Source organism: Balaenoptera borealis (assembly GCF_965194805.1).
Source record: "Balaenoptera borealis genome assembly, chromosome: 2".
In the NCBI taxonomy this organism is placed as follows: domain Eukaryota; kingdom Metazoa; phylum Chordata; class Mammalia; order Artiodactyla; family Balaenopteridae; genus Balaenoptera; species Balaenoptera borealis.
In genome coordinates this window covers 63,013,125-63,038,491 of record NC_138867.1, presented here as the reverse complement: position 1 = coordinate 63,038,491, position 25,367 = coordinate 63,013,125, and the positions used below count along the sequence as shown (strand labels likewise).

At 33.9% G+C, this 25,367-nt stretch overlaps 1 protein-coding gene and 1 long non-coding RNA gene across 2 annotated transcripts in view; one reads left to right on the top strand and one right to left on the bottom strand.

The window, feature by feature from the left end:
* The window catches only part of TBCA (tubulin folding cofactor A), a 99,100-nt gene extending 75,007 nt beyond the window's left edge, over positions 1-24,093 (top strand). The window contains exons 2-4 of the mRNA XM_082378578.1: positions 8,269-8,374; positions 21,569-21,655; positions 23,818-24,093. Of these exons, the coding sequence (XP_082234704.1) occupies positions 8,269-8,374; positions 21,569-21,655; positions 23,818-23,898 (274 nt within the window). The 3' untranslated portion in view covers positions 23,899-24,093. The remainder of the gene's footprint in view (positions 1-8,268; positions 8,375-21,568; positions 21,656-23,817) is intronic.
* Positions 1-25,367, bottom strand: part of LOC309622610 — a 385,320-nt gene that overhangs the window by 226,952 nt on the left and 133,001 nt on the right. The window lies entirely within an intron of this gene.

Genomic DNA, 25,367 nt, shown 5'->3' with positions numbered 1-25,367 from the left:
AATATTTAATGAGATTGGAAATGGTACACTATCCCATTTATTTATTTATTTATTTACTTATTTATTTATATACAGTTGTCTCTTGAACAACATGGGTTTGAACTGCATAGGTCCACTTATACATGGATTTTTTTCCATAAAGATGTACTACATTACTATTTTTGATCCATGGTTCAAGGGCGCAGAACCAGGTACAAAGGGTCAACTATAAAGATATACATGGATTTTTGACTGTGAGGAGGATCAGCATTCCTAACCCCTGAGTTGTTCAAGGATCAGTTGTGTGTGTATATATAATATAAATTTTCGCACATGTTTAAAAAAAACTAGTGAAAAATATTCAAAATGTTAATACAGGTTTCATAATCCCTTATATGAAACTGTTGGGCCCATATGTATTTCTGAATTCCAGGATTTTTAGATTTTGGAACACTAATAAATGCATTTACATAATAGTGTCTAGAGAAGTACTCTATAATCAAACACATTCATATTTCTGCAGTGAAACGTGATTGTTCACATTAAGTAGAATACATAAAGTCTATAAATATTTTCATGTCAGTTGAGGTCACATTTTGCTGGTAAATGAGTTTATGCCAAACTTAATTTTTTAATTCCAATTTTTTTAAATGTTTTTGGAATTTTAGAATTATGTCCATTTTGGATCAGTAGTAGTTAGCTTGGGCAATGAGATTATGACTGATTTAAAAATTTTATTCTTTATAATTTTTCAAATGTTCCTGTACTTACAGGATCATAGGCATATGTATGTTACAGAAAAATATTTTAGTAGCAAGTTTAAGAACTATGACTATATATACTTGAGTTAAGTTTTCTTATTAAATCTTAGCCTTTCCTAGAGAAAGGAAGAAGAGTCCAATTCACCAGAAGCTATTCATTCATAGATTTAACAAATACTTATCCAGCAACTATACTATATTAATAAACATAGATAACCTTATAAGTTTTCAGGGAAGTTAATATTTCAAACATAATATAATACCATTTCACACTCTTCTTATTGTCAGAAATTTAGTAACTCATACAATTCCAGTTGTTCACCAGGATGCCAAAGAGAAGCAGGAAATTTCATATACTGCAGGTTGGGTATCAATTGATACAACCATTTTGGAAAGCAATTTGATAATATATAGTAAAGCTGAAGTTGTGTATATACTCTCTAAAATCTCTTCCATGTCATGTGACTTGTCTCGGTACATTGATTTATACTGTTTGAAGGTGGAACTTTTTCAGTCTCTCTTGCATCTTGCCTTAGCATTTTATTTATTGTAATTTTACACGCTGGTATTACTGGGTTCTCACTAACTGTGATTTTTTTTCTTTTGGGGAGCAGTACATTTGCTATTCAGTAACTTCCTGAGCCTTTTCACAGTATGGCTTTTTTTTTTTTAACAAAAACTTTACTTATGCTAGTTTTGATATTCTAGTAGTCATGTAAATATTCAGCACCTTTACTTGTCAAGTATGATACATAGTTGACTGTCTTGTCAATTTTGCTGAGGCGATGACTGCTATTTTCCATGGAGAAGTACATGGAGTAGGATGACTAGGATTACCAACCAGAGCTGTCAGTGGATCTAGGCATAGAATTTATCTCTTTATCTCTTTCATTGTATGCTTTCTCAGAAATCACTGTATTTTTTTTATTTCTCAAATTTTGTGAATCATTTTTGTTCCACTTCAGAATTGTCTTATGTATCTCTTTAAATTGAAAATGTTAAAAGGCAATAGTGAGATTTTTAGACTCAACATTTCATTCAGCAAACATTGAGTGTCTACCATGTGTCAATCACAGATCAGGAATACAGTATGAATACAACCTAATCCCATCTTCAAGGAACTTAAGGCCTAGCAAGTAAGACTTGGTTTCAGTGTAGTGTGGTAAATGCTAAGATGGTTAAGTAGGGGTTGGATAGAGTTAAGTCAAGGTCTTCCAAGTCAGGGGTCAGCAACCCTTTTTTGTAAAGGGCCAGGTAGTGTATATTTTAGACTTTGTGAGCCATATTGTCACAACTACTCATCTCTGCTGTCATTACGTGAAAGTAGCTATAGAGGATACATAAATGAATGAGTGTGGCTGTGTTCCAATAAAACTTTATTTATGGACACTGAAATTTGAATTCCCTATGATTTTCACATGTCACAAAATATTTTTTAAATACTTTTAACCATTTAAAAATGTGAAAACTATTTACAGTTCTCAGACCATACAAAGACAGATGGCAGGCCAAATTCAGCTCACTGGCCATAGCTTGCCAACCCTTGTTCTAGGTTTTTGAATTACAGGATATTGTTAAATGTGCTTCTCTCTGATAGCTTATCCAGTCCCAGCTACTTTCATTTACTAGAGGAGTTTAGTAACCTGTCATCTTTAGAAATATTGAAAGTCTCATTGCTAATCCCAGTGGTTTCTGGTTATCCCTGATATTCTGAATGCTAATTGTGATTCTATTAAGATAATAAAAACAACAATAATAGCTCTACTGCATTAATGATAGCAAGTTTCCCAGCCCACAGGTTCTAAACTCAGTTGCTTACAGGGTCGAGTAAAAGGCTTGAGTGTTTGAGAAACAGGGAGTCGTATGAGTTGGGGCACAGTGAACAGCAACACATGCCTCATCTAAAACAGTCAACAGCCACTACTTAGTTCCATCCAGTAGTAGGATGCAGGCCTAATATTCCCTTATAAAAAACATCTTAAGAGAAGCCAGAAATCCAGACTTAAATCTCCCAGTTGTTTAATTTGGTAACAAATATGTTTGGTTTTTTTTTTAATTCTTTCTGTGAATAAAATAAAACCATCTTTAGGTCCCATTTAAGCAGGCTGGCAACTTGCCATCTCTGTCCTAGCATTTTCTATGTCAAAGGAACTTTTACAGAAATATCTATAGTGATATGCATTAATGATTTTATTTTGAAATTTTAAACCTCAGAGGATATTTTTATCTTAATACTGAAAATTACTGTTAAAGCAGTTTTAAACTATAAGTCAAATGCAAATTTCTATACATGATGTTCACATGTTCAACTCTCAATAAGTCCAGGTTTGAATGTATCCGGTACTACTTACAGCTTTCCCCTATAGCTGAATTTATGGTCACAAGCTTTTTTTCTTTTTCTTTTTGTTAACAACTTTATTGTGATGTAATTCAGATACCCTATAAATCACCCACTTAAAGTCTACAGTTAGTTTGTTTTTAGTATATTCCCAGAATTGTGCAGCTGTCACCACAGTCATTTTTAGAACATTTTTATTACCCCAAACCCTTTAGCTATTACCCTCCAAATTCCCCCATCCTAGGCAACCTCTAATTTACCTTCTGTCTCTATAGATTTACCTATACTGGATATATCCTATAAATAGAATCATACAATATGTGGCCTTTATGTCTGACTTATTTCACTTAGCATAATGTTTTTAAGGTTCATCTAGATTGTAGCATGATTCAGTACTTCATTTCTTTGTATGCCGAATATTATTCCATTGTATGATATGCCATATATTGTTTGTCCATTCATCAGTTGATGGACTTTTAACTTGTTTCCACATTTTGCCTATTGTGTATGCATAATGCTGCTATGAACATTCATGTACAAGTTTTCATGTAGACATATGTTTTCATTTCTCTTGGGTATATACTTAGGAATGGAATTACCGAGATATATGGTAACTCTGTGTTTAAGCTTTTGAGGAATGGCCAAGTTTCCAAAGCAGTTGCAACAATTTACATTTCCACTAGCAGTGTTTGGTGGTTTCAGGTTTTCCACATTCTTGTCAGCAACACTTGTTATTTATCTGACTTTTTGATTATAAACATCCTCATGAGTGTGAAGTGCTATCTTGCTATGGTTTTGATTTGCATTTCCCTGATGACTAATGATGTTGAGCATCTTTCCATGTACTTATTGGGCATATGTATATCTTCTTTAGAGAAATGTCTATTCAGCTTGCCCATTTTTAATTGGATTTTTTAAACTTATTTTATTATTATTATTGAATTGTTCTTTATATATTCTAGATACAAGTTCCTTATCCAGTATATGATTTGCAAATATTTTCTCTCATTCTGCAGTTGTCTTTTCACTTGCCTGATAGTGTCTTTTTTTGGCCACCTGGACCCTCAGCAGTGAAAGTACAGAGTCCTAACCCCTGGGCCACCAGGGAATTCTCTGATAGTGTCTTTTGAAGCACAGAGTTTTTAAAATTTTGATGAAGGCCAATTTTTTTTTTCTTTTTCTTGTGCTTTTGGTGTCATATCTAAAAAGTCATTGCCAAGTCCAAGGTCACCAAGATTTACCTCTATGTTTTCTTCCAAAAGTTTTATAATTTTAGCTTTTTAGATCTTTGATCCATTTTGAGTTAATTTTTGTATATGGTGCAAGGTAGGGGGGGTGGTGGAAGTCATAGGCTTTTAACTTCAAAAATCAAACCAAAGGTAAAATATCTGAAAATACTAATAAATAAATACACAAATAAGTGGCAAGAGATACATGAAACAAGATTGCCAAAATATTAATAATTGTTGACTGAGTGATGAGTACCTGGGGTTTATTATGCTATTTTCTCTACATTTTTTGTTTGAAAATATCCATATAAAATGTTCTTCCAAATATCAAATTTTTTTAGATCAATTTATTACAGTTTCTTACTATCATTAATTGCAGGCTTGTCATTTGTATCTTTAGCATGGCTTGGTGTTGGGCTGTTAGTTACTAGATGGCCATAAGTACAAATTCGGTTATAACTATGAAAATCTTATTTACCATATGAGAAACTGTAAAATCAAGATATCAAATTAAGCTAAAACTTTTTATCCCAAGGTTTCTTAATTCTTGATTTACCCCCAAATTTTATTCTATTTAGAATTTTATGAACAGTATATTTAAATGTGTTGTATGCAGATTTGTGTAAAGTTTATAGATTACTACAGTGTACTTCTCAAACTTGTGTTGAGAGGCAGCTGTTCTGGAGAATGCTGAGTGGGGGAAAGTTCTTTTTTGCCTCAAGTAAGCTTGCAGTTGAACAAAATTAAACTGATTTTCTTACTACAAGATTTCTCAGGACCCTTTAATGTGCAAATACGTATCATAAATTTTTAAGATTTGGCAAGCAGTGTTTTTTAAGCTTATTTGACTACTCATGTGCTATGGAATAGTTTGTAAAACACTGGCCTGCATATTTAAAATCATGTTATGTCCGTACATAGACAGTTAAGTAGTTTGTTATCATTTGATTATCATTACCTAGATGGCTGTCATTTCTTAAAATTTCTCCTTATGTCTATCCTTTTCTGTTGCTTTTTCTTGTTTCTTTATTTTACTCTTATATATTTGTCTAACTACTAAAAGTGACCAAATTTTGAACTTGCTATGTTTCTCTGTAGGTGTGGGGTTTGTAAGACTAAAAAATATTTTCAGGGCTTCCCTGGTGGCACAGTGGTTGAGAATCTGCCTGCCAATGCAGGGGACACGGGTTCGGGCCCTGGTCTGGGAAGATCCCACATGCCACGGAGCAACTAGGCCCGTGAGCCACAACTACTGAGCCTGCGCGTCTGGAGCTTGTGCTCCACAGCAAGAGAGGCCGCGATAGTGAGAGGCCCGTGCACCGCGATGAAGAGTGGCCCCCGCTTGCCGCAACTAGAGAAAGCCCTTGCACAGGAACAAAGACCCAACACAGCCAAAAATAAATAAATAAATAAAAATAAAGGAATTCCTTTTAAAAAAAAATATTTTCAGTTAATTATGCCTTTAAAATATAATAAGTTATAACTATATTTATTTGTACTTGTTATTTTAATAGCATTTGAAAAACTAGCAAAAGATAGCAATGTTTAGAGAATTACAACTATTAGGTATATTTTGGTATCTTTCTAATTGAATTTTGCTTTATTCCAGAACATATAGAAAATATAGCCAAAGGAGTAACTAGCAGACTTTAAAATCATTCAGAATTGTGCCACTCAGAGATAATTATAAGCATCTAAATTTTTTTGATAAAAGTAATACTTATACATGGGGAAAAAAAACCCTGGAACTTTATTGAGAGGCATAAAATGAAAGCCTCTCTATTTACCTCCCAGCTGACCATCCCTACCCCAAATCATTAGGGCTTTTCTCCTCAGGTAACCACAAATAGTAGTTTCCCAGGTATCCTTTGTTATTTGTTTCTTGAATATCCTTTGTTGTTTGTTTATATTCATGGCAACATAAAATTTATACCTATTTTGTTTTGTTTTTCACTTTGAGATATTTTAGGATGAGAATTTGAAGGTCACATATTATATTCTACTGTAAATACTGTTAACTTTTTGTTATGTTTCTTTCCATCTATGTCACTAGTGCAGGATCATGAAGGACAGGATGAGCCTTGCTTGCACAACTCAAAATTCCAAACTGGAACATTTTAGTATTTTAATATTTAGTATGCAGTTTATGTGGTGATTTAAATCCAAACTAAAGCTGACTTAAAAGCCTTCCAAGTAGTATGACAAAAGATTTTTTAGATTTGTGAACTTACGTTAAGTCCTATTAGAATATGAAAATTAAATTGTCTTTTGAAATACACTTAAAAATCTTCATTGCAAATGATTAGACAAAAGCCATGCTCTAATATGATTTTTAATTCCATCCCAGTAACATAGGTCTAGAAGTAAGTCAGCAAGCCAGATGGAAAAAGCTGCTTTTAATAACTATGGGACTGTGAAAGTTTTTTTCTTCTGTTCCTTAGGAAATATGTATATAGGAACATTAGTGTTTTCTTGGACTGCACTTTTCTTTTACATTAAAACTTTGATTAATGAGAATTAGGGGAGATTGCACTGTTATGGTTAATTGAAGTTTGGTTATCTGAGGAATAATTAGTAGAACTTCGTATTGCTCTGTTCCTTGTTGTTGAAAATCTTCCTGATCTCTCTCAATACCCTTTCTTGCTTTAGCAATTAAATACTTGTTTGTTTCCACTATTTGTCTGTGAGAGAACCATGTCTAAATTATATATCCCAGTCCCTCGCACAGGAAGGTCAGACACAAAATTAAGTGCATAGTAAATACTTTTTAAACACTTTGGTTGTTGAAAATAACCTAGTCTTTCTTTGTTTTGGATTTGGCATGCAATATACTGACTTTTCTCAGTAAGCTGAGCTTTTACCATTATGTTGTTTCAGGTACATGTATAAAAATTTGGATAACATATATCAGTTAAAAAAAGACATTAGAGCCATGAAAGGCCCCGAATAGCCAACAATATGGTACTGGCCCTAAAACAGACACACAGATGAATGGAACAGAATAGAGAGTCCAGAAATAAACCTACACTCATATGGTCAATTAATCTATGATAAAGGAGACAAGAATATACAATGAGGAAAAGACAGTCTCCTCAATAAATGATATTGGGAAAACTGGACAGCTACATGCAAAAGAATGAAACTGGGCCACTTTGTTACACCATATTCAAAAATAAACTCAAAATGTGTTAAAGACTTTAATGCAAGACCTGGAATCATAAAACTCCTAGAAGAAAATATAGGCAGTAACCTCTTTGACATTGGTCTTAGCATTTTTTTTTTTTTGGTTACTCCTCCTCAGCAACGTGGATGGACCCGGAAGGTGTTAATGCTAAGTGAAATAAGTCAAACTGAGAAAATACCGAATGATTTCACTTACATATGGAGTCTAAAAAACAAAACAAAACAGAAACAGACTCATAGATACAGAGAACAAACTGGTGGTTGCCAGAGGGAAGACGGGTTGGGGACACAGACAAAATAGGTGAAGAAGATTAAGAGATACAACTTTGTATGGTTACAGATGACATATGGTTATTGCGGTGATAATTTCATAATGTATAAAAATATCAAATCACTATATTGTACACCTGAAACAAATATATTATTAATGCAATTTTAAGTAAATAAGTAAAGCAAACAATATAGAAATGTTAGTATATAATAATTTTGAATGTTATTTTTACATTGTAAATACAGTTACTATAATGGAATGTTTTTAATTAAAAATTTAAGAATTCTATGCTTTGATAGATTGACTTGCTTTAGGCAGGTATAAAACTTAAGGTCATGAGGTTCATACATCTGTGGCTAACATATTTTTCTTCCCTTCCCTTCTCCTCCCCATCTAGTACGTATGCTTTTTAAAGTATACTTTATATTTACAGAGTTTCTTTGTTTTTTCTGGTCTGTTGCTAGAGAGAAAGTTAATTCTCTGAAACAGTTTTTGGTTTATTTATAGATTGGTCAAAGAAAAAATGATGTATGAGAAGGAAGCAAAACAACAAGAAGAAAAGATTGAAAAAATGAAAGCTGAAGATGGTGAAAATTATGCTATTAAAAAGCAGGTAAAATTATATCTTAAATAATAACAGCTAACATTTACAGAATACCATATTAACAATGGATTAACAGCCCTCTGAGAAGGTCCTACTAAAGGTCCTATTAAAATCTCCATTTAAAAATAAGGAAAGTTACCATCTAAAAATAAGGAAACTGAAACACAGGTTAAATAACTTGCCCATGGTCATCCAACTGCTAAGTGGCATACCTGGGATTTGAACACAGGCATTCTGGCTCTGGAATCTGTACTCAGCCGTTAAGCAGTACTGCCTCTCCAGTTTTAAGTATTAAATATAAAATGGCCTAGTCTTACAATTCAATATACTTATATTTACAGATATTTTTCCCAAACTGATATGAAGACCACCAAAATTATACACACACACACACACACACACACACACACACACATATACACATTATGCATTTCAGTGGCTACTTCTGATTATCCTCATGACAAGTTTCAGTCTCCTTAGCATTGTATACACAGCTCTTCTTAATTGTGGTACCTCCTTATCATTCCAGCCTCATCTTTTGCCAGTCCCTATCTGGACCTCTTAGGTCCTGCCTTTTAGTTTCCTGAACAAGCCCTTTCTCCTTTACCTCTGAGATATTGCATATGTCTGGGATGTTCTTCCTACTGGTCCTGCCTACCCTCTCCTTTTTAATTCCTACTTATTCTTTAAACCTCCTCTACACTCCACCCTAACACTGAGTTAGGTGCCCCTCCTCTGTGGTTTCATAACACTTTATTTATTCTCATCATAATATTTAATTTATATTCACTCCTGGTTGACACTTGTTTTGTAATTGCTTGAGAAAATAGAGGCTGTCAAGGGAACTTATATTCCCACCACAAAATCTATCAATCTACCTGCACCTGTACCCATACTACCCACCTTCCTTCCTGTTAGAGTGGATTGTGTGCCTCAGCCCTTGTTACAACCGTCAGTGACATTGTTATCACTTCTTTCTTACATAACCTCTACAGCATTTGACACTCTCTCCTTGGAATGCTCTTTTATATTGGCATCTTTGATAGAATGGTCTCCAGGTTTCACTGCCATTGTTTCTCAGTCTCCTTTGCTGAAACTCTCCCTCTCCCAGCTCGCTCTCTCTCTCCCATCTCTCTCTATGTGTCTCTTTCTCTATCTTTAAAAAAAATTTTTTTAACCTTAAGAGTTCTAGCTACAATTCCTCTCTAGGTAATCTCATACCATCCTTTAACTTTAAGTACCATCTTTATGCCCATTCATTTGTTTGCACAGCAGATATTTATTGAACCCCTGCTACTTGCCAAATACTGTTCCAGGCACTCTTTTAGACATGGCATTAAAAACAACAACAAAACAGAAAAACCCAGAATTCCTGCTTACTTGACATTCATTCTGGTGCCAGTATCTCCCAAATTTCTATCTCTGGGCCCCATCACTCCAATATATATCAGTATATTCAACTGATCACCAATTTGACATATCCCTTGTGTGTTCAAGATAAGAATCTTGGTCTTCCCTCAACCCAGCTCACCTCCCTGAAACAAGAAGCTAGTCTTTCTCTTGTTTCCCCCATCTCAATAAATGGTACGTCTACTTATTTAGATACCCAAACCAAAACTTATGGGTCTTCTCTTGATCACCAAGTCCTGTTTCTTTTTCCTTCCATTTCTTTCTCTACTGCCACTATCCTAGTCCAGTCCACTATCACTTCATGCCTGTACTACTGCAAAAGCCTCCTGGTTGATATCCTCTTTGTCTCTTGATAACTCTCCATTCCTTTCATACCACAGCAGCCAGGTTGATCTCTTTAAAAGGTACATCAGATTACTTATCCCTTTACTTAAAATCCAGTGTCCAGTGCATTTGGAATAAAATCCAGATGACACTAGGTAAAAGGAGAATATAAAAGAGCTTATACAGATTATATCTCAAGACTTATTTTTTAAATCAGCTTTATGAACTCACAGTGGTTTTCATCATATAAATTATGTTACAGATGGTAATGCACACTTAACCCAGACTTAATTAAGCAAAATTAATCACTTAAAGAAAGTGGATTTTTCTGTAGGTAGTTGCTTTCTGTTGTGCACAAGGAATGCAGTGGCACTTGAACTGTCTCCTTCTTCAGGTTATACAAGAAGAGAACTTTCTTATTTTCTTGAGCTTCCAGGAGAGCCTCCCTTCCTCTATGTATGATCTAGCAAAGGACATTCGTGTGTCAGATATTCTTAAATTGAGAGAGGATTTGTAAACAGGTGTGCAGATATAGTATGTCCCCCAAAATGTTGACTTTTGTAAACTAACTGCCCTTCATAAGGATTTACATATGGAATGTAACTTTTTGATTCTTAACATTATGTTAAATGCTTTTTTAATATATACTTCCATAAATATTCATATCACTTTTGTATCTCTCTCACTTTAAGGTACTGTATTGTTTTCCCACATCTAGTGAGAAACATTATAACATAGTGTATCACTTATTTCACCCAAGTCCTTCTTAGACCCCATCTGGTTTATTTTCCCACTTGTGTAGTTAGTGACCTTGTTTAGTTTTTTCTTTGCCCTGTTCGTTTCATCACCAATAATGTATTTTAAAATAGTCCTATAGCTAGAATATGAGTTGTAAGTTACTTGGAATGGGGAATGTGTTTCCTTTCTAAATAAAATTCTGCAAATAATGTCACAGATTATCACAGAATCTGTTTTATTTCATTTGTATTTATATATTGATTATCTTCAGTAAAATTACTACTTGATAGGTAAGGATTAACTCTTTATTGAATCCTGTGTTCTAATTGTTAACTTAAAGATATTAGCTACCCACATATATATGGAATCTAAAAAAAAAAAAAAAATGGTTCTGAAGAACCTAGGGGCAGGACAGGAATAAAGACGCAGATGTAGAGAATGGACTTAAGGACACTGGGAGGGGGAAGGGTAAGCAGGGGCGAAGTGAGAGAGTGGCATGGACATATATACACTACCAAATGTAAAATAGATAGCTAGTGGGAAGCAGCTGCATAGCACAGGGAGATCAGCTCAGTGCTTTGTGACCACCTAGAGGGGTGGGATAGGGAGGGTAGGAGGGAGGGAGACGCAAGAGGGAGGGGATATGGGGATATATGTATATGTATAGCTGATTCATTTTGTTGTACAGCAGAAACTAACACACCATTGTAAAGCAATTATACTCCAATAAAGATGTTAAAAAATAAAAAAATTTTAAAAAAGATATTAGCCACTTACTGGTTATATCATTGACTACATATGCAGATGTAAAAGGGGAAAAAATTTGTTCAAAAACCCTTTCTAAACTCAACCATGTTAAAATTCTTTTGTCACAGTGGTCATGGTTTATAACATGATATCCTAGATTCATAGTCAGCCTAGTACTTAAATTCAAGAATACCAACCCATATCTAATTACAGAGCAATAAGTTTTTTTGTTTTCTGATATTCTCAACCTGCAGTGTATACAGTTGTCAGTTGCAGTTTTGTTTCAGGGTCTCATGAAACCTTGTCTTTAGCCCAGCCTACATGCTTTTCTCAGTTCCTTTTCCTAGCTTAGCTTTGCGGTGGCCAGCCATACATGTTTTTTCTTATATGCAAGGGGAGTTGCGTTGCCAGAAGCACTGCTCTTTTCCTAATTGCCTACTACTTTAAGGTCAGGAATTGTTTCGTGACATTTGCTGATGCCCCTCATAAAAAATATGGAAGCCAAGTGCCAGATTTTGTGGGTTCTCTACTCTTCTCCCTGTATTTCCTCCTCTTCTGAGCTAAATGCCATCCCCAGTCACTGTGCACTACCTTGGCTTTTCTCTCACTTGGTTTCATTTTGCTCTGGCTTTCCTAGATCTTCTGAACCAGCCCTAATATTTTATAACATACACATACAATGCTGTCTCTTGGTCCCTGTCAAACTTCTTACCTGAAATTGATTGCCAAAATTGTTCTCTCTTGCACTGGGCTTAATTTTAGTTGTTTTAAAATAAATAACTAGGCAGAAGTTTCAGGACCGTAATAAGCCAAAATACCAGTCAAAGAGTTATTCTATAACACAACATTCAAATGTTGACTAAATATTGATTTTAGCCTTTTGCTTATGATATTCCTCTTTTTCTCCAATATCCTCATCCCCCGATTAGGGATGGTTACAGAGGATTTTGCCCTCAACTGGTGAAGGTATTCTCATCTTTTTTTGGTTTTTTTTTTTAAGCCTCTTCTGGAACAGAAATGATTGGTAATAATGGCAATCAAACATATCTCAGTTATTTTACCTAAGGCATGATGCATTTCTTACCTTCCAGAATTAATATTAAAGGACAAACTGGTACAATTTTCAACAAAGATTTCTCACAAAAGCCTTACATTTATTACATATAATTGCAGTATTGTGAAATTTTGCACCACATTTTTTGTGATTTACTTGAAACATGAGTTAACGTTCACAATTTGATATTTCTTTTTCCTAAAACTGAAGGGGAAATTTTTTCATTAAATATATGGAAAATAATAGGTTTCAGTCTACAAAGAGGAATTTGACCAAGGGTCTCTTACATGGCTGCAAGAAACACCAGATTTTTTTTATCAATAATTAAAATTTTATTGTCTCTTGGTACATATAATCAGGTTTATAAATGGTGTTCTATTTATACACTTGCTTTTTTTGTTTTTTGTTACAGACTCACAGGGAGTTGCAAAAAATTTTCAGGGAAGTCTTATATACCCTTTACCATTCCTTTTACAATGTAGCATCTTGCATAATTACAGTATCCAAACCATGAAACTGACATTGGTACACCACAGAGCTTATTTACATTTCACTAGTTATACATGTGCTCATTGTGTGTGCGTATAATTCTATGCAATTCCATCGCATGTGTAGCATGTGTAACTGCTACACGATTATGATGGAGAACCATTCCATCACAAGACTGCCTTTTGCTATCTCTTTATAGCCCCTGTCCTCTCCACCCCTTAAATCCTAAATAATTAACACTCTTTAAAGAATGTTATATAACATGGAATGGAATCACACAGTATGTAACCTTTTGAAATTGACTTTTTCCACTTAATAATTTCTTGAGGTCCATCAAGGTCATTGAGTGTATCAATAATTTGTTCCTTACTGTTGCTGAGTAGTGTTCCATGGAATGAATGTACCACATTTTAACCATCGAAGGACACTTGGATTGTTTCCAGGTTTTGGCTGATACAAAAAAGCTGTTATGAATGTTCATATTCAATTTTTATGTGAACATAAGTTTTCATTTTCTGGGATAAATGCCCAAGCAATTGCTGGGTCATATTAGTACATTTTTTGTTTTAAAAGAAACTACCAAACTCTTTTCGAGTGGCTGTACCATTTTACGTTCCTACCAATGATGTTTGCATGGTTTGACTTCTCCACATCCTCACCAGCATTTGGTGTTATCACTGTTTTTAATTTTAGCATTTAGCCATCACCTACATGATAAGTGTGTAGTGATAGCTGATTGTGCTTTTAATTTGGATTTCCCTAATAGCTAATAATGTTGAACATCTCATTTGCTTATTGCCCGTCTGTATATCCTCTTCAGTGAAATGTCTGTTCATGTCTTCTGCCCAGTTTCTAAATAGATACTTTATTTTTTTACTTTTTTAATTTTGAGAATTTTTAATATTTTCTAGATAAATGCCCTTTGTTGGATATGTGGTTTGCAAATATTTTCTTTTAGTCTCTAATTTGTCTTTTTACCCTCTTAACACAATCTTTTACTGAGCAACAGTTTTTAACTTTGAGAACACCTCATTTACATCTAATGCTTCCTTTTGTGAATCATACTTTTGATCTCAAGTCTAAGGCCTCCTTGCCTAGACCTAGGTCCTGAAGATTTTCTCTTTTTTTCTAAAAGTTGTGTGGTTTTATGTCTTACATTCAAGGCTTTGATTGATTTTGAGTTAATTTTTATGTAAGGTATGAGGTTTAATTAAAGGTTCATGTTTTTGCCAGTGAGTGCCCAGTTGTTCCAGCAGCATTCATTGAAAAGGTTATCCTTCCTCCATTGAAATGCTTTTGTACCTTTGTCAGAAACCTGTTGGACTTATTTGTGTGGGTCTATTTTGGGGTTCTGTTCTGGTCCATTAATCTGTGTCTAACCCTTTACCAGTACCACACTATCTTGATTACTATAGCTGTATAGTGAACCTTAACACAGGGAAGACTGAGCCCTCTCAGTTGCTTTTCTTTTCTTTCAAAATTGTTTTACCTATTCTAGTTTCTTGGCTTTTCCATAAAAATTTTAAAATAAGCTTGTCTGTATCTGTAAAACACTTTGCTAAGATTTTGATAGAAATTGCATTAAACCTACATAGATCAACTTGGGGAGATCTGATATCTTTACCATGTTGAGTATTCCGATCAGTGAACATGGTAAGTCTCTCCAGTTTATTTAGGTCTAACTTTCATAAGTATTTTGTAATTTTCAGCATACAGATCCTGTACATGTTTTGTTAGATTTAAACCTAAGTGTTTCCTTTTCTTTGACGCTATTGTAAATGGTATTGTTTTTAGTTTCAGTTTCCAATGCTGTATTTGTTGTTAGGTATAAAAGTGCAGTCAATTTTTTGTGTGTGGATCTTATAACCTGTGACCTTGCTGACCTCACATATGAGTTCTGGGAGTTTTTGGTAGATTCCTTCTGATTTTCTATGTAGACAATCATGTCATTTGCAAATAAGAACAGTTTTATTTCTTTTAAATCTGTGTGTCTTTTATTTCTTTTCTTGCTTTGTTGCACTGGCTGGAACTTACAGTGCTATGTTGAATAGGAATGGTCAGAGTGGACACTCTTACCTTGTTCCCAGTCTTAGGGAGATAGTTTTTTATCATTACATAAATATTAGCTGTAGGGGTTTTGTAGATGGTCTTTTTCAAGTTGAGGAAATTCTCCTCTATTCACAGTTTTGCTGAGTATTTTTGTCATGAATGGGTTGGATTTTGTCAAATGCTTCTTGTGTGTCATTTGGTAAGATCACATGATTTTTCTTCTTTGGCCTGTTGATACTGTGAATTACATGGATTAGTTTTCAAATATTGAACCAGCCTTGATTGTGTTATATAATTCTCTCTTTTTTTATTTAACATTTTTATTGGAGTATAATTGCTTTACAATGGTGTGTTAGTTTCTGCTTTATAACAAAGTGAATCAGCTATATATATACATATATCCCCCTATCCCCTCCCTCTTGCGTCTCCCTCCCACCCTCCCTATCCCACCCCTCTAGGTGGTCACAAAGCACCAATTGATCTCCCTGTGCTATGCACCTTCTTCCCACTAGCTATCTATTTTACATTTGGTAATGTATATATGTTCCATGTCACTCTCTCACTTCGTCCCAGCTTACCCTTCCCCCTCCTCGTATTCTCAACTCCATTCTCTACGTCTGTGTCTTTTTTTTTTTTTTTTTAATTTTATTTATTTATTTATTTATTTATGGCTGTGTTGGGTCTTCGATTCTGTGTGAGGGCTTTCTCTAGTTGCGGCAAGTGGGGGCCACTCTTCATCGCGGTGCGCGGGCCTCTCACTATCGCGGCCTCTCTTGTTGCGGAGCACAGGCTCCAGACCCGCAGGCTCAGCAATTGTGGCTCACGGGCCTAGTCGCTCCGCGGCATGTGGGATCTCCCCAGACCAGGGCTCGAACCTGTGTCCCCTGCATTGGCAGGCAGATTCTCAACCACTGCGCAATGATATCTCATTGTAGTTTTGATTTGCATTTCTCTAATGATTAGTGATGTTGAGCATCCTTTCATATGTTTGTTGGCAATCTGTATATCTTCTTCGGAGAAATGTCTGTTTAGGTCTTCTGCCCATTTTTTGATTGGGTTGTTTGTTTTTTTGATATTGAGCTGCATGAACTGCTTGTAAATTTTGGAGATTAATCTTTTGTCAGTTGCTTCATTTGCATATATTTTCTCCCATTCTGAGGGTTGTCTTTTTGTCTTGTTTATGGTCTCCTTTGCTGTGCAAAAGCTTTTAGTTTCATTAGGTCCCATTTGTTTATTTTTGTTTTTATTTCCATTTCTCTAGGAGGTGGGTCAAAAAGGATCTTGCTGTGATTTATGTCATAGAGTGTTCTGCCTATGTTTTCCTGTAAGAGTTTTATAGTGTCTGGTGTTACATTTAGGTCTTTAATCCATTTTGACTTTATTTGTATAATTCTCTTAATTGCTGAATTAGATTTGCTAATATTTTGTTGAGGACTTTTGCATCTAAGTTTATGGGAGATAATGGTCTTCAGTTTACTTTTTTTTATACTGTATTTGTTAGGTTGGGAAGTGTTCTCTCTTTTTTTTTCTTGAAAGATTTGTGTAAAATTGGTGTTAAGTGTTTAAATAAAGATTGTCCAGTGGAAGCATCTGGGCTTGGAGAGTTCTTTTTCAAGAACTTTTTAATTACAGATCCAATTTCTTTAATAATTTTAGAACTGTTCAGTTTATCAGTTGAGTTTTGGTGGTTTGTAGTTTTCAAGGAATTGGCCCATTTCTTCTAAGTGGTTGAATTTATGAGCATTATGAACAATATTATAAAATTACTTTTAGTATTTTTTCTCCTTTTGTTGGTTGTGGGGTCTGTATTGACATTCTGTATTTTGTTACTGATATTGGTGATTTGTGCCTTCTTACTCTGTATTTGTCAGTCTTAACTAGAGGTTTATCAATTGTTTTTCCAAAATAAAGCTCTTTGTTTCACTGCTTTTTTTTCCTCTGTTCTTTTCCTGTTTTTAATTTCATTGATTTCTGATTGTGTATTTATTCTTTCCTTTCTTCTGCTTGTTTTAGGTTTCTTTTGCTCTTCTTTTTCTAGGTTCCTGAAGTAAAAACTTAGATTTTTAATTTGAGATCTTTCCTCTTTCCTAATCTAAGCAGTTAGTGCTCTGAATTTCCCCCTCAGCACTGCTTTAGCTGAATCTCACAAAAGTTGACGTGTTGTATTTTCATTTTCATTTATTTATGTATTTCTCTGTTCCCTTTGAGACTTCCTTGTTAACCCATCAGTTATTTAGAAATATGTTTAATTTCTAAGTGTTTAAAGGTTCTCCTGCTATCTTTTTATTATTGGTTTCTAATTTTATTCCATTATAGTCAGACATGTTCTGTGTGTTATTTCAGTACTTTTAAATTTGTTGAGGTTTTTGTTTGTTTTGTGTTTGTTGGGTTTTGATCCAGGATATAGTGTACTGCAGAGAATGTTTCATGAGTACTTGAAAAGTGTTTGTATTAATCTTTCATAGGTAGAGTGTTCCATAAATGTCAGTTAGATCTTCTGGTTGATGGTGTCACTCAGTTCTTTTATATCTTTGCTGATTTTTTTCCTCTAGTACCTCTGTCAGTTGCTAAGAGTGGGGTATTGAAATCCTCAACTGTATTTGTGGATTTGTTTGTCTCTCCTTTTAGCTTTACCATTTCTTGTTTTATGTATTTTGAAGCTCTTTTGTTTAGTGTATACACATTTAGGATCACTGTTTTCTTGGTGGATTGATCATTTTAATATCCCTTTGTGCCCCTCATAATTTTTTTGCTCTTAAGTCTATTTTATCCAATATTAATATAGCCAGTACTGCTCTTTTTTTAATGTTTGCATGATGTATTGTTTTTCCATCCTTTTTTTTTTAACCTGTATTTCATTATGTTTGAAATGAGTTTCTTGTAGACTGGTTTTTAGCTGGTAAATTTAGACCATTCATATTTAAGTAATTATTGATGTGTCAGGGCTTAGAGCCCAGATTATTTTTGACTCATAGAATTCTTCTTACATCCTTAACCATTCATCAATAACCACAAAACACAAGTCAAATGAATTTCTTTCTTTCTTTTTCTTTTTTTCTTCACGGCATGGTGACTGGGTCCTAAGAGAAGTGTTTTCCAAAAGTGATGAATCCAAGAGGCCCATGCGGAAGCTACAAGGCTTCTTAAGACCCAGCTTCAGGTCTTCAGTCCCAGAATGCCATTTCTGCCACATTCTGTTGGTCACACAGTGCCAGACCAAATTCAGTGTGGGAGGTGACTGCACAAGGGTAGGAATACAAGGCAGTGAGGATCATTGGAAGCTGTCTTGGATACTGACTGCCACTACCACTAATTCACATGCTGGAGTTGAAATCAGAATTATGGGCTATAACTCACCTGTTAACTAGCTAATCACTTTGGGACTCAACTTTATCATTTGTAGACTGAGGAGGCTGGACTAGATGACCACTTACGTCCCTTCTGACTGTATGATTCACTATTCCTCAGAGTATCTTTATATCTTTTTTCCCCAGCTTTATTGAGGTATAATTAAAATTGTATATATTTAAGGTATGTAGCTTGATGGTTTGATATACATATACATTGTGAAATAAATATTCACCACGTTCAAGCTACTTAACATATCCATCACCTCACATAGTTACTGTTTTCTTTCTTTCTTTCATCAAATGGATTTCTTAACTTGTTTATTATCACATTACCATTTTGCTACCGTGTAAAAGGAAAGACTTAACCATTGTTCCAGTAATCTCTGAACTACTCTAGATCTCAGTTTGACCAACTAATGCAGTTACCATTGGTTCAGAAGCAGCCAGTATCTAATATTAGAGTGTCTATAGATTATTATAGGTATAGCCAGGCCTGGGTGAATGATCTGGATCACTAAAGAAGCTAGAAACCTTATCCCAGTTGATGAGTACCAAAAGGACTTGACATCGGCTAGATTATTTCACACACTCTTCTTTCTGAAAAAATAAAGATCTGCCAATAAGGCTTTTCCTTTCCAATGTATATATGTTTTGATTATAAAAAAAATTAATCATATTTTATGTCAGTAGTTTATTCATTGCTATAATGAGCCTTGCTAAGCCTCCCCCAACGTCAGCTTTACCTGAATAACTTGCCCCCAAAAAATCATAACTTGTTTTAAAAACAGATATCAGTAGGACTGCATCCTGTTGCGTTCTCCTGAGTTCCTTGTACCTGCATATCTGTGCCAAGATTCTTACTTAACTTCAGTCCTGTCATAGTAAGCACTAGAATGAACTGACAGTTTATCCACATATTTTAAACAGAGGCCCCATTCATTCGAATGACTCCTTCCCAAGGGGAACACTTTGAATGATAATACTTTTTTAGTTTATTCAGGTAATTGAAGGGTGTCTTTACTGTATAATCACACCTTATATACTGTCTTTTTAAATTATTCCTGACAGTTGTAATTCATTGTAGGAAGGTAAAGTATATGATTTATGGCCTTGATTAAGATGTGGTTTACAGATTCCAAATCATAGTTACCACTGTACTGTATGCCTTTGGCTCCCTGTGGCATGATCTTCTTGAAGCAGTGTTAAGTGTTTATTTTCATGTTTATTCTTCCATATGGATTGGAGGATGAGACCTTCTCTTTTTCGTCTTTGTATCCCCTATACCTGGCATCTTGCAAATATACAGTAAGCTTATTATATGAAATGAGACTGGTGTATGGGACAGACTGAGCTTTGGCCCTACTTAAGTCAGAGTCCTGTTTTGATAGACTAATTGAGTTTTGCTCTATAATAATGGATAGAACAATAATGACTAGAAATTATTTTGGACAGCATTGTTTAAAGTTCATTTCAGTGACAACACTAAAGCTTGCCAAACAAATTTTACAAGTGTACATTTTGGCTTATCATGTGTTTGACCAAATTCTTTATATTCATTTCATCTTGTTTAATTCCTATAAGCTATTTTCAAGTGGAGTCCATAGGGGAGGAAATATGAATCGCTTACCCAATGAAACGTCCCTGTCACTGATTTTTCACATGTATTCAAACTAACCAGTTACACAAAAATAAATTAGTGGTAATGATTGAATATTTAGGCATAGTATGAATAGCTGTAAAATAAAGTCATGATCCTGTGTTTGAAATTTTCAACATGTGCCTTATTAGTAAAAGAATTACAAGTTCAGCAGTAGATTTCACCTGAGAAAAGAGATGTGGATAGAGAGCATCCTTGTATATTATAATTTTGATTTTTATTTACATTGTGAACTATGACAAAACTTTTGGGAAAAGGAAGAGGTAATGGGATTTATTAAAGTTTCTATTAGAATGTAGTATGATTACCATTAAATTATGTCTTTTGTTTTTATGTGAGCTAGGTAATAAAGCTTCTAGGTTAAAGTTTAGATTTTGCACTCATTTAACCAAAGGTATTTGACCAAACATTACTTTTTGGAAATAAATGTTTTAATGATCACTGTGTCTCTTTCTGAGACTAGTTTAAGGAAATAAAGCTTCCTACTTCCTTAGGAAAAAGACTTATTTGAGGTCCGACATCTGACACTAATGTATTTACCCTCTTATTGATTGGGTTTCCCAGTCATCTCTTTGATTTTTTTTCTTTTTCTATGATTTGATATGTTACAGTCCTTCTTCAAACGATGGATTTTTAAGTCTAGAAATATCCTCCAAAATAAAGATTCCTGTTTTTAATTCTGTAGTGTCTGTCTTCAGGAGGAATAGACAGAAGTAGAAGTTCACATTCAGAGGGGTGCCAGGTTGGTAATTTGGATCAAACTGCATGGGGAGAATAATCTCTCTCCTAAAATGAGGCACAGGGATAAGTAATAACTTTTTATGCATGATAAGCATCAAAAATATGAGCCTGCTGGTCTTTGCTTTTCATTTTTCTTTACCTCTGTCTTTCAGTGAGAACCTCCTGCAGTGTGCGCACGATGTGATCAATAACTCAATAACTTTTTTCATGCAGTAATTATCTCCGTGTGATATTATCTGAACACTGTTTTTCTTTATTACTCAAAAGATGCAGGAGATATTTATATAACCAGCTGATCCCATTTTGGATAAAGGTGCTTTGTGACAGCAGGAGAAATAGTTTACTTTAAATAGCCTTTTTAAATAAATGCTCTATGAAAAGCTTTTCGAGTTAATTTTTGCTTAGCATGAGAAGGTGATTACCAAAAAGGTTTAGATGTAAAACTTGTACTTTGTATATTTTACATTATGATAGTCATTCTTTCTAACTTATAATAAGCACAATTAAAATTAAAATATTGAACAGTTTAACATAACAGTAACTTTTTTCTGATTCCTCTAAATCATTTTATATATTTTCAGAGGTATGAGCTAAATGCGTAAGTTCTACCATTTCTGCATGTCTCACAGAGATTCTCATTATAGGCAGAGATCCTGCAAGAGTCCCGGATGATGATCCCAGATTGCCAGCGCAGGTTGGAAGCTGCATATACTGATCTTCTGCAGTTATTAGTAAGTAATACTTATCCGTCTTATGTTTCAATTTTTCTTCAGTCTAATACATGAAAGGCCAAAATTTTAAATGTTTAACACTGAAAGCTAGTTGGTGACATTTTGTTTACTTGCTCAGTGTACCAGTTTATTTTTAAATAATTAATGGAGTTTAAGTGGTGTTTTAAGTTATACCTCCAGTAAAAGTACTGTGTCTAACATGTTTATTTATTTAAACTTAGTTAATTAAATATATTTGAGTTATCATGGTAGGTATTCATAGTACTAATACTGTCCAGCAATATCTTGAATGATTTGGTTTTCACACATAAAGATCTTTTTTGACACATTAAAGGTGAGTAGTCTGTTTGAAATTTTAAAAGATCCAAATGTTTCAAATGAATTTGGGCTGTTTTAAAAAGGATTTGGAATTCTTTCCAATTCAAACATACATCGATTTGAGAGAGTAAAGAAAACCCTGTACAGTAATATTTAGGCAGTCCTCTCATATTAACTTGGAGCTGTATAACACTCTTATCATACTTGCTGGTATAAATGTCTTGTGATACAGTGGCAGAATCATTTTCTAAGAAAAATGCAAAGTCATCTTCTTTTTTATTTCTTAATAGAGATAAAAGCATAACACTATATACCAGCCGATTATTATTGCTGTTTGATGATAATTTGATGAATTCTATCATTTCCTTTATTAACCTCATTTTATGTTTCTAGTTCTTGAGCTAATATTAATTACCAGCTACATAGCTGTCTCCTGATTCATAGTTGTTCCTTATATAACAAAAATAGTGTGAGGCTTTTTCAGTATGATCATGTATATGTATCCTTGGAAAGAGAATGAGATTTGTTTTCCCACCAAAATAATATTAGGACTAAATATGTAGAAAAAAAGAGAGAAATACTTACATTTTACTTTACTTTTGACACAGAACTCATATTTACTATAGGAACCTTTTAAAGGCAGGAAAACTCTCTTTAAAGCCAAAAATGAAGCTATGGTTAAAAGACAGATGAAATAAAAGATAGATGAAAGCAGGAAATAATTACTCTATTAAAATATTACCCAAAACAAAAGCATCATTTGTATTTCCTGAAAATTGAAATGCTTTTTTCTCTCATGAATGTAGTAGCTGAGAAAGTAATAGAAACTGCTTGAAAAAAATAATATTGTCTTTGGATGATATATTTGTGTGTGAGGATATATTCAGCAACGTCTGTACCCTCGAAGAGCTTATATTTTCTGACAGAGAATAAAGACATAGTTTAGCTGTAATACAGACGTTTAAGAAATTCTTACTTGTAGTCTGAATTAAGCAAATCCTCAGTCTTTTTTGCTTTAAAGTTTCATATTAAATACATATACACACACTTTATTCCCTCTGCCCTGTAACTGTTTGTATATATCCATCTTTTATTGCCTTGACTTGAATTGCTATTGCTTTATTTATTTATTAAAAAATCAAAATTTGCTATGCACAGTAACTTAGATGATATTATTTCATTTCTCTGTTACTGTTACAATATGTTAGTAAAAGTTTTCTGTGTAAAATACCAAGGAAAGACTCAATCTTTAATTGTCTTTAATCAGAAAATGAAAGCTGTCAGGCTGTTTCCTTGTAGTAGCGTATATAATACTCAGTACCAAGCAGACAGTTCACTTTTCTGATTCAAAGATTGTACTTAACTCTGGTGTGACACCAGTAGCCTTCTTTGTCATTGTGAGTAGTTGGAGGATTATTTTGGTCTGAATGTCATCATATATGCAACACACTAGTAAATAATTTTTTACTTTTAGTGCATTACTAATAATAACTCCATTTGTATGGTGATGTGTTGACAAAGTGAGAATACAATGTTTTACAATTTTTCCTGAGGTTTTAATTTAGTTACTTAATGCCAGTAGCTTTAGATGACCATGTTTTTCACTTATTGTATGAGTATATACAATGAAACAAAACCAAACCTGTTATTTCTTCCCTTACCTGTAATGAAAGAACAGAATTGTTCTTCAGAAATCTGTGGAATTATACTATATTTAGGTGAGGCTTGGGATCCTTTTTGTTTTAATTTTTGAGCTGCTTATGTTGATGGTTTGTAATATCTGAGTAATTAAAGTACTGACGTTCGAGAAGGATAAATCTAATTTTTATTATATTTAATTTCAGGAGAGTGAAAAAGACTTGGAAGAAGCTGAGGAATATAAGGAGGCACGTTTAGTACTGGATTCAGTGAAGTTAGAAGCCTGAAGGTTTTCTATACAGGGTGTTTTTTTGCATTAAGTCCTGAGATCCATTCCACAATTCATTATTTTTGACCACTGCTATGTGTTCAAGTAGTATGAGAATGTGATTCTTTTTACGCAGTGCATCTGTTTTTCTTTGCCTGATTTAATGTGTCAAATAAATGAGTTCATCTAATAAAATTGCTTCTTTCATATTTTACAGCGTATTTTAATTAACCTTTTATCATTAAGTCATAGCCATTTTTGACAGAGAATTAAAATCTGTTAAGTCCTATTTAAAGTCTAGATATTTTGCTGCTTAAGCATGGATTAAGTTAAAAATAGATTCCCTTTTTTTTTTTTTTAGATAAAAATCCAAATTTTGAATATTTTATTCTGAGTAGGATACAACTCCCAGGTAAGAAAGTAAGAACCTCTCTGTGGATACAGCCTTACATATTTATTTCTTCACAGTGAAAGTCCAACATTTTCTTCACTATGAACTAATGAGAAACATATAAATCTTTTTCCAGAAAGTCAGATTTATACAGAAAACACCAACCATTTAGATCTTCAAGAATAAGATTCTTATGAACAATAAAGAATTGAATTGTATTTTAAAGGAATAATGGCTGTTGCCAGTGGTGTGCTGGGAAATGTTTAATGGCTTTTCAAAATGGGAAAGGAACCTCTGGTTTGTAGCTTTTGCTGATTTCTGTAGTGTAAATACTCCCACTGTGACTGATTTCAAGCGACTAACGTGACATCAGCCAAACAGAGCTGGGAAGATACAAGTCAGCTATAGCATGCGCTGGCCATAGCCAAACCTGGATTGTCTTGATTGACAAGAAAAGGGTATTGTTGCATCACAAAGCTTTTTCCCAGTACTACTGTAAATCCATAACCTAATCATTTGAGTTTATTTCCCAAAAATAAATGACAACTTTAGTTTTCTTATATTTCTAGAAAATGTATATGAGCCTTATGTCACCAACCTAACATGAGCCATGATCTAATGAAGCAAACTAGTAATAATAACATTTAAACTTTAAAGCTCATAATTGAAAAAATAAGAGAACTTGAATTTTTGCTGCTATAAAATACATACTTGTAGTATGGTGGGTCTGATTTTGGAAATTGCAAATGATCACTAGAAACTATAACATTTCTTGAATCTGTCAAAAAGATCAAAGAGAAAAATAATACTATTCTTTCCTAATGTTATTTCTGAAGGCTACTCTGTTCTAAAGCACAGAATGTATCATTTATAAAATAAAACTTTTACACATTCAGAAAATTGCTTCATCAGAGAATAACATATCTGAAGCATTTCTAAATTGAAATGTCATCATTTAAAAACATATTACAGGGATAGAGAGGGTGGGAGGGGGAGACGCAAGAGGGAGGAGATATGGGGATATATGTATATGTATAGCTGATTCAGTTTGTTATAGAGCAGAAACTAACACACCATTGTAAAGCAATTATACTCCA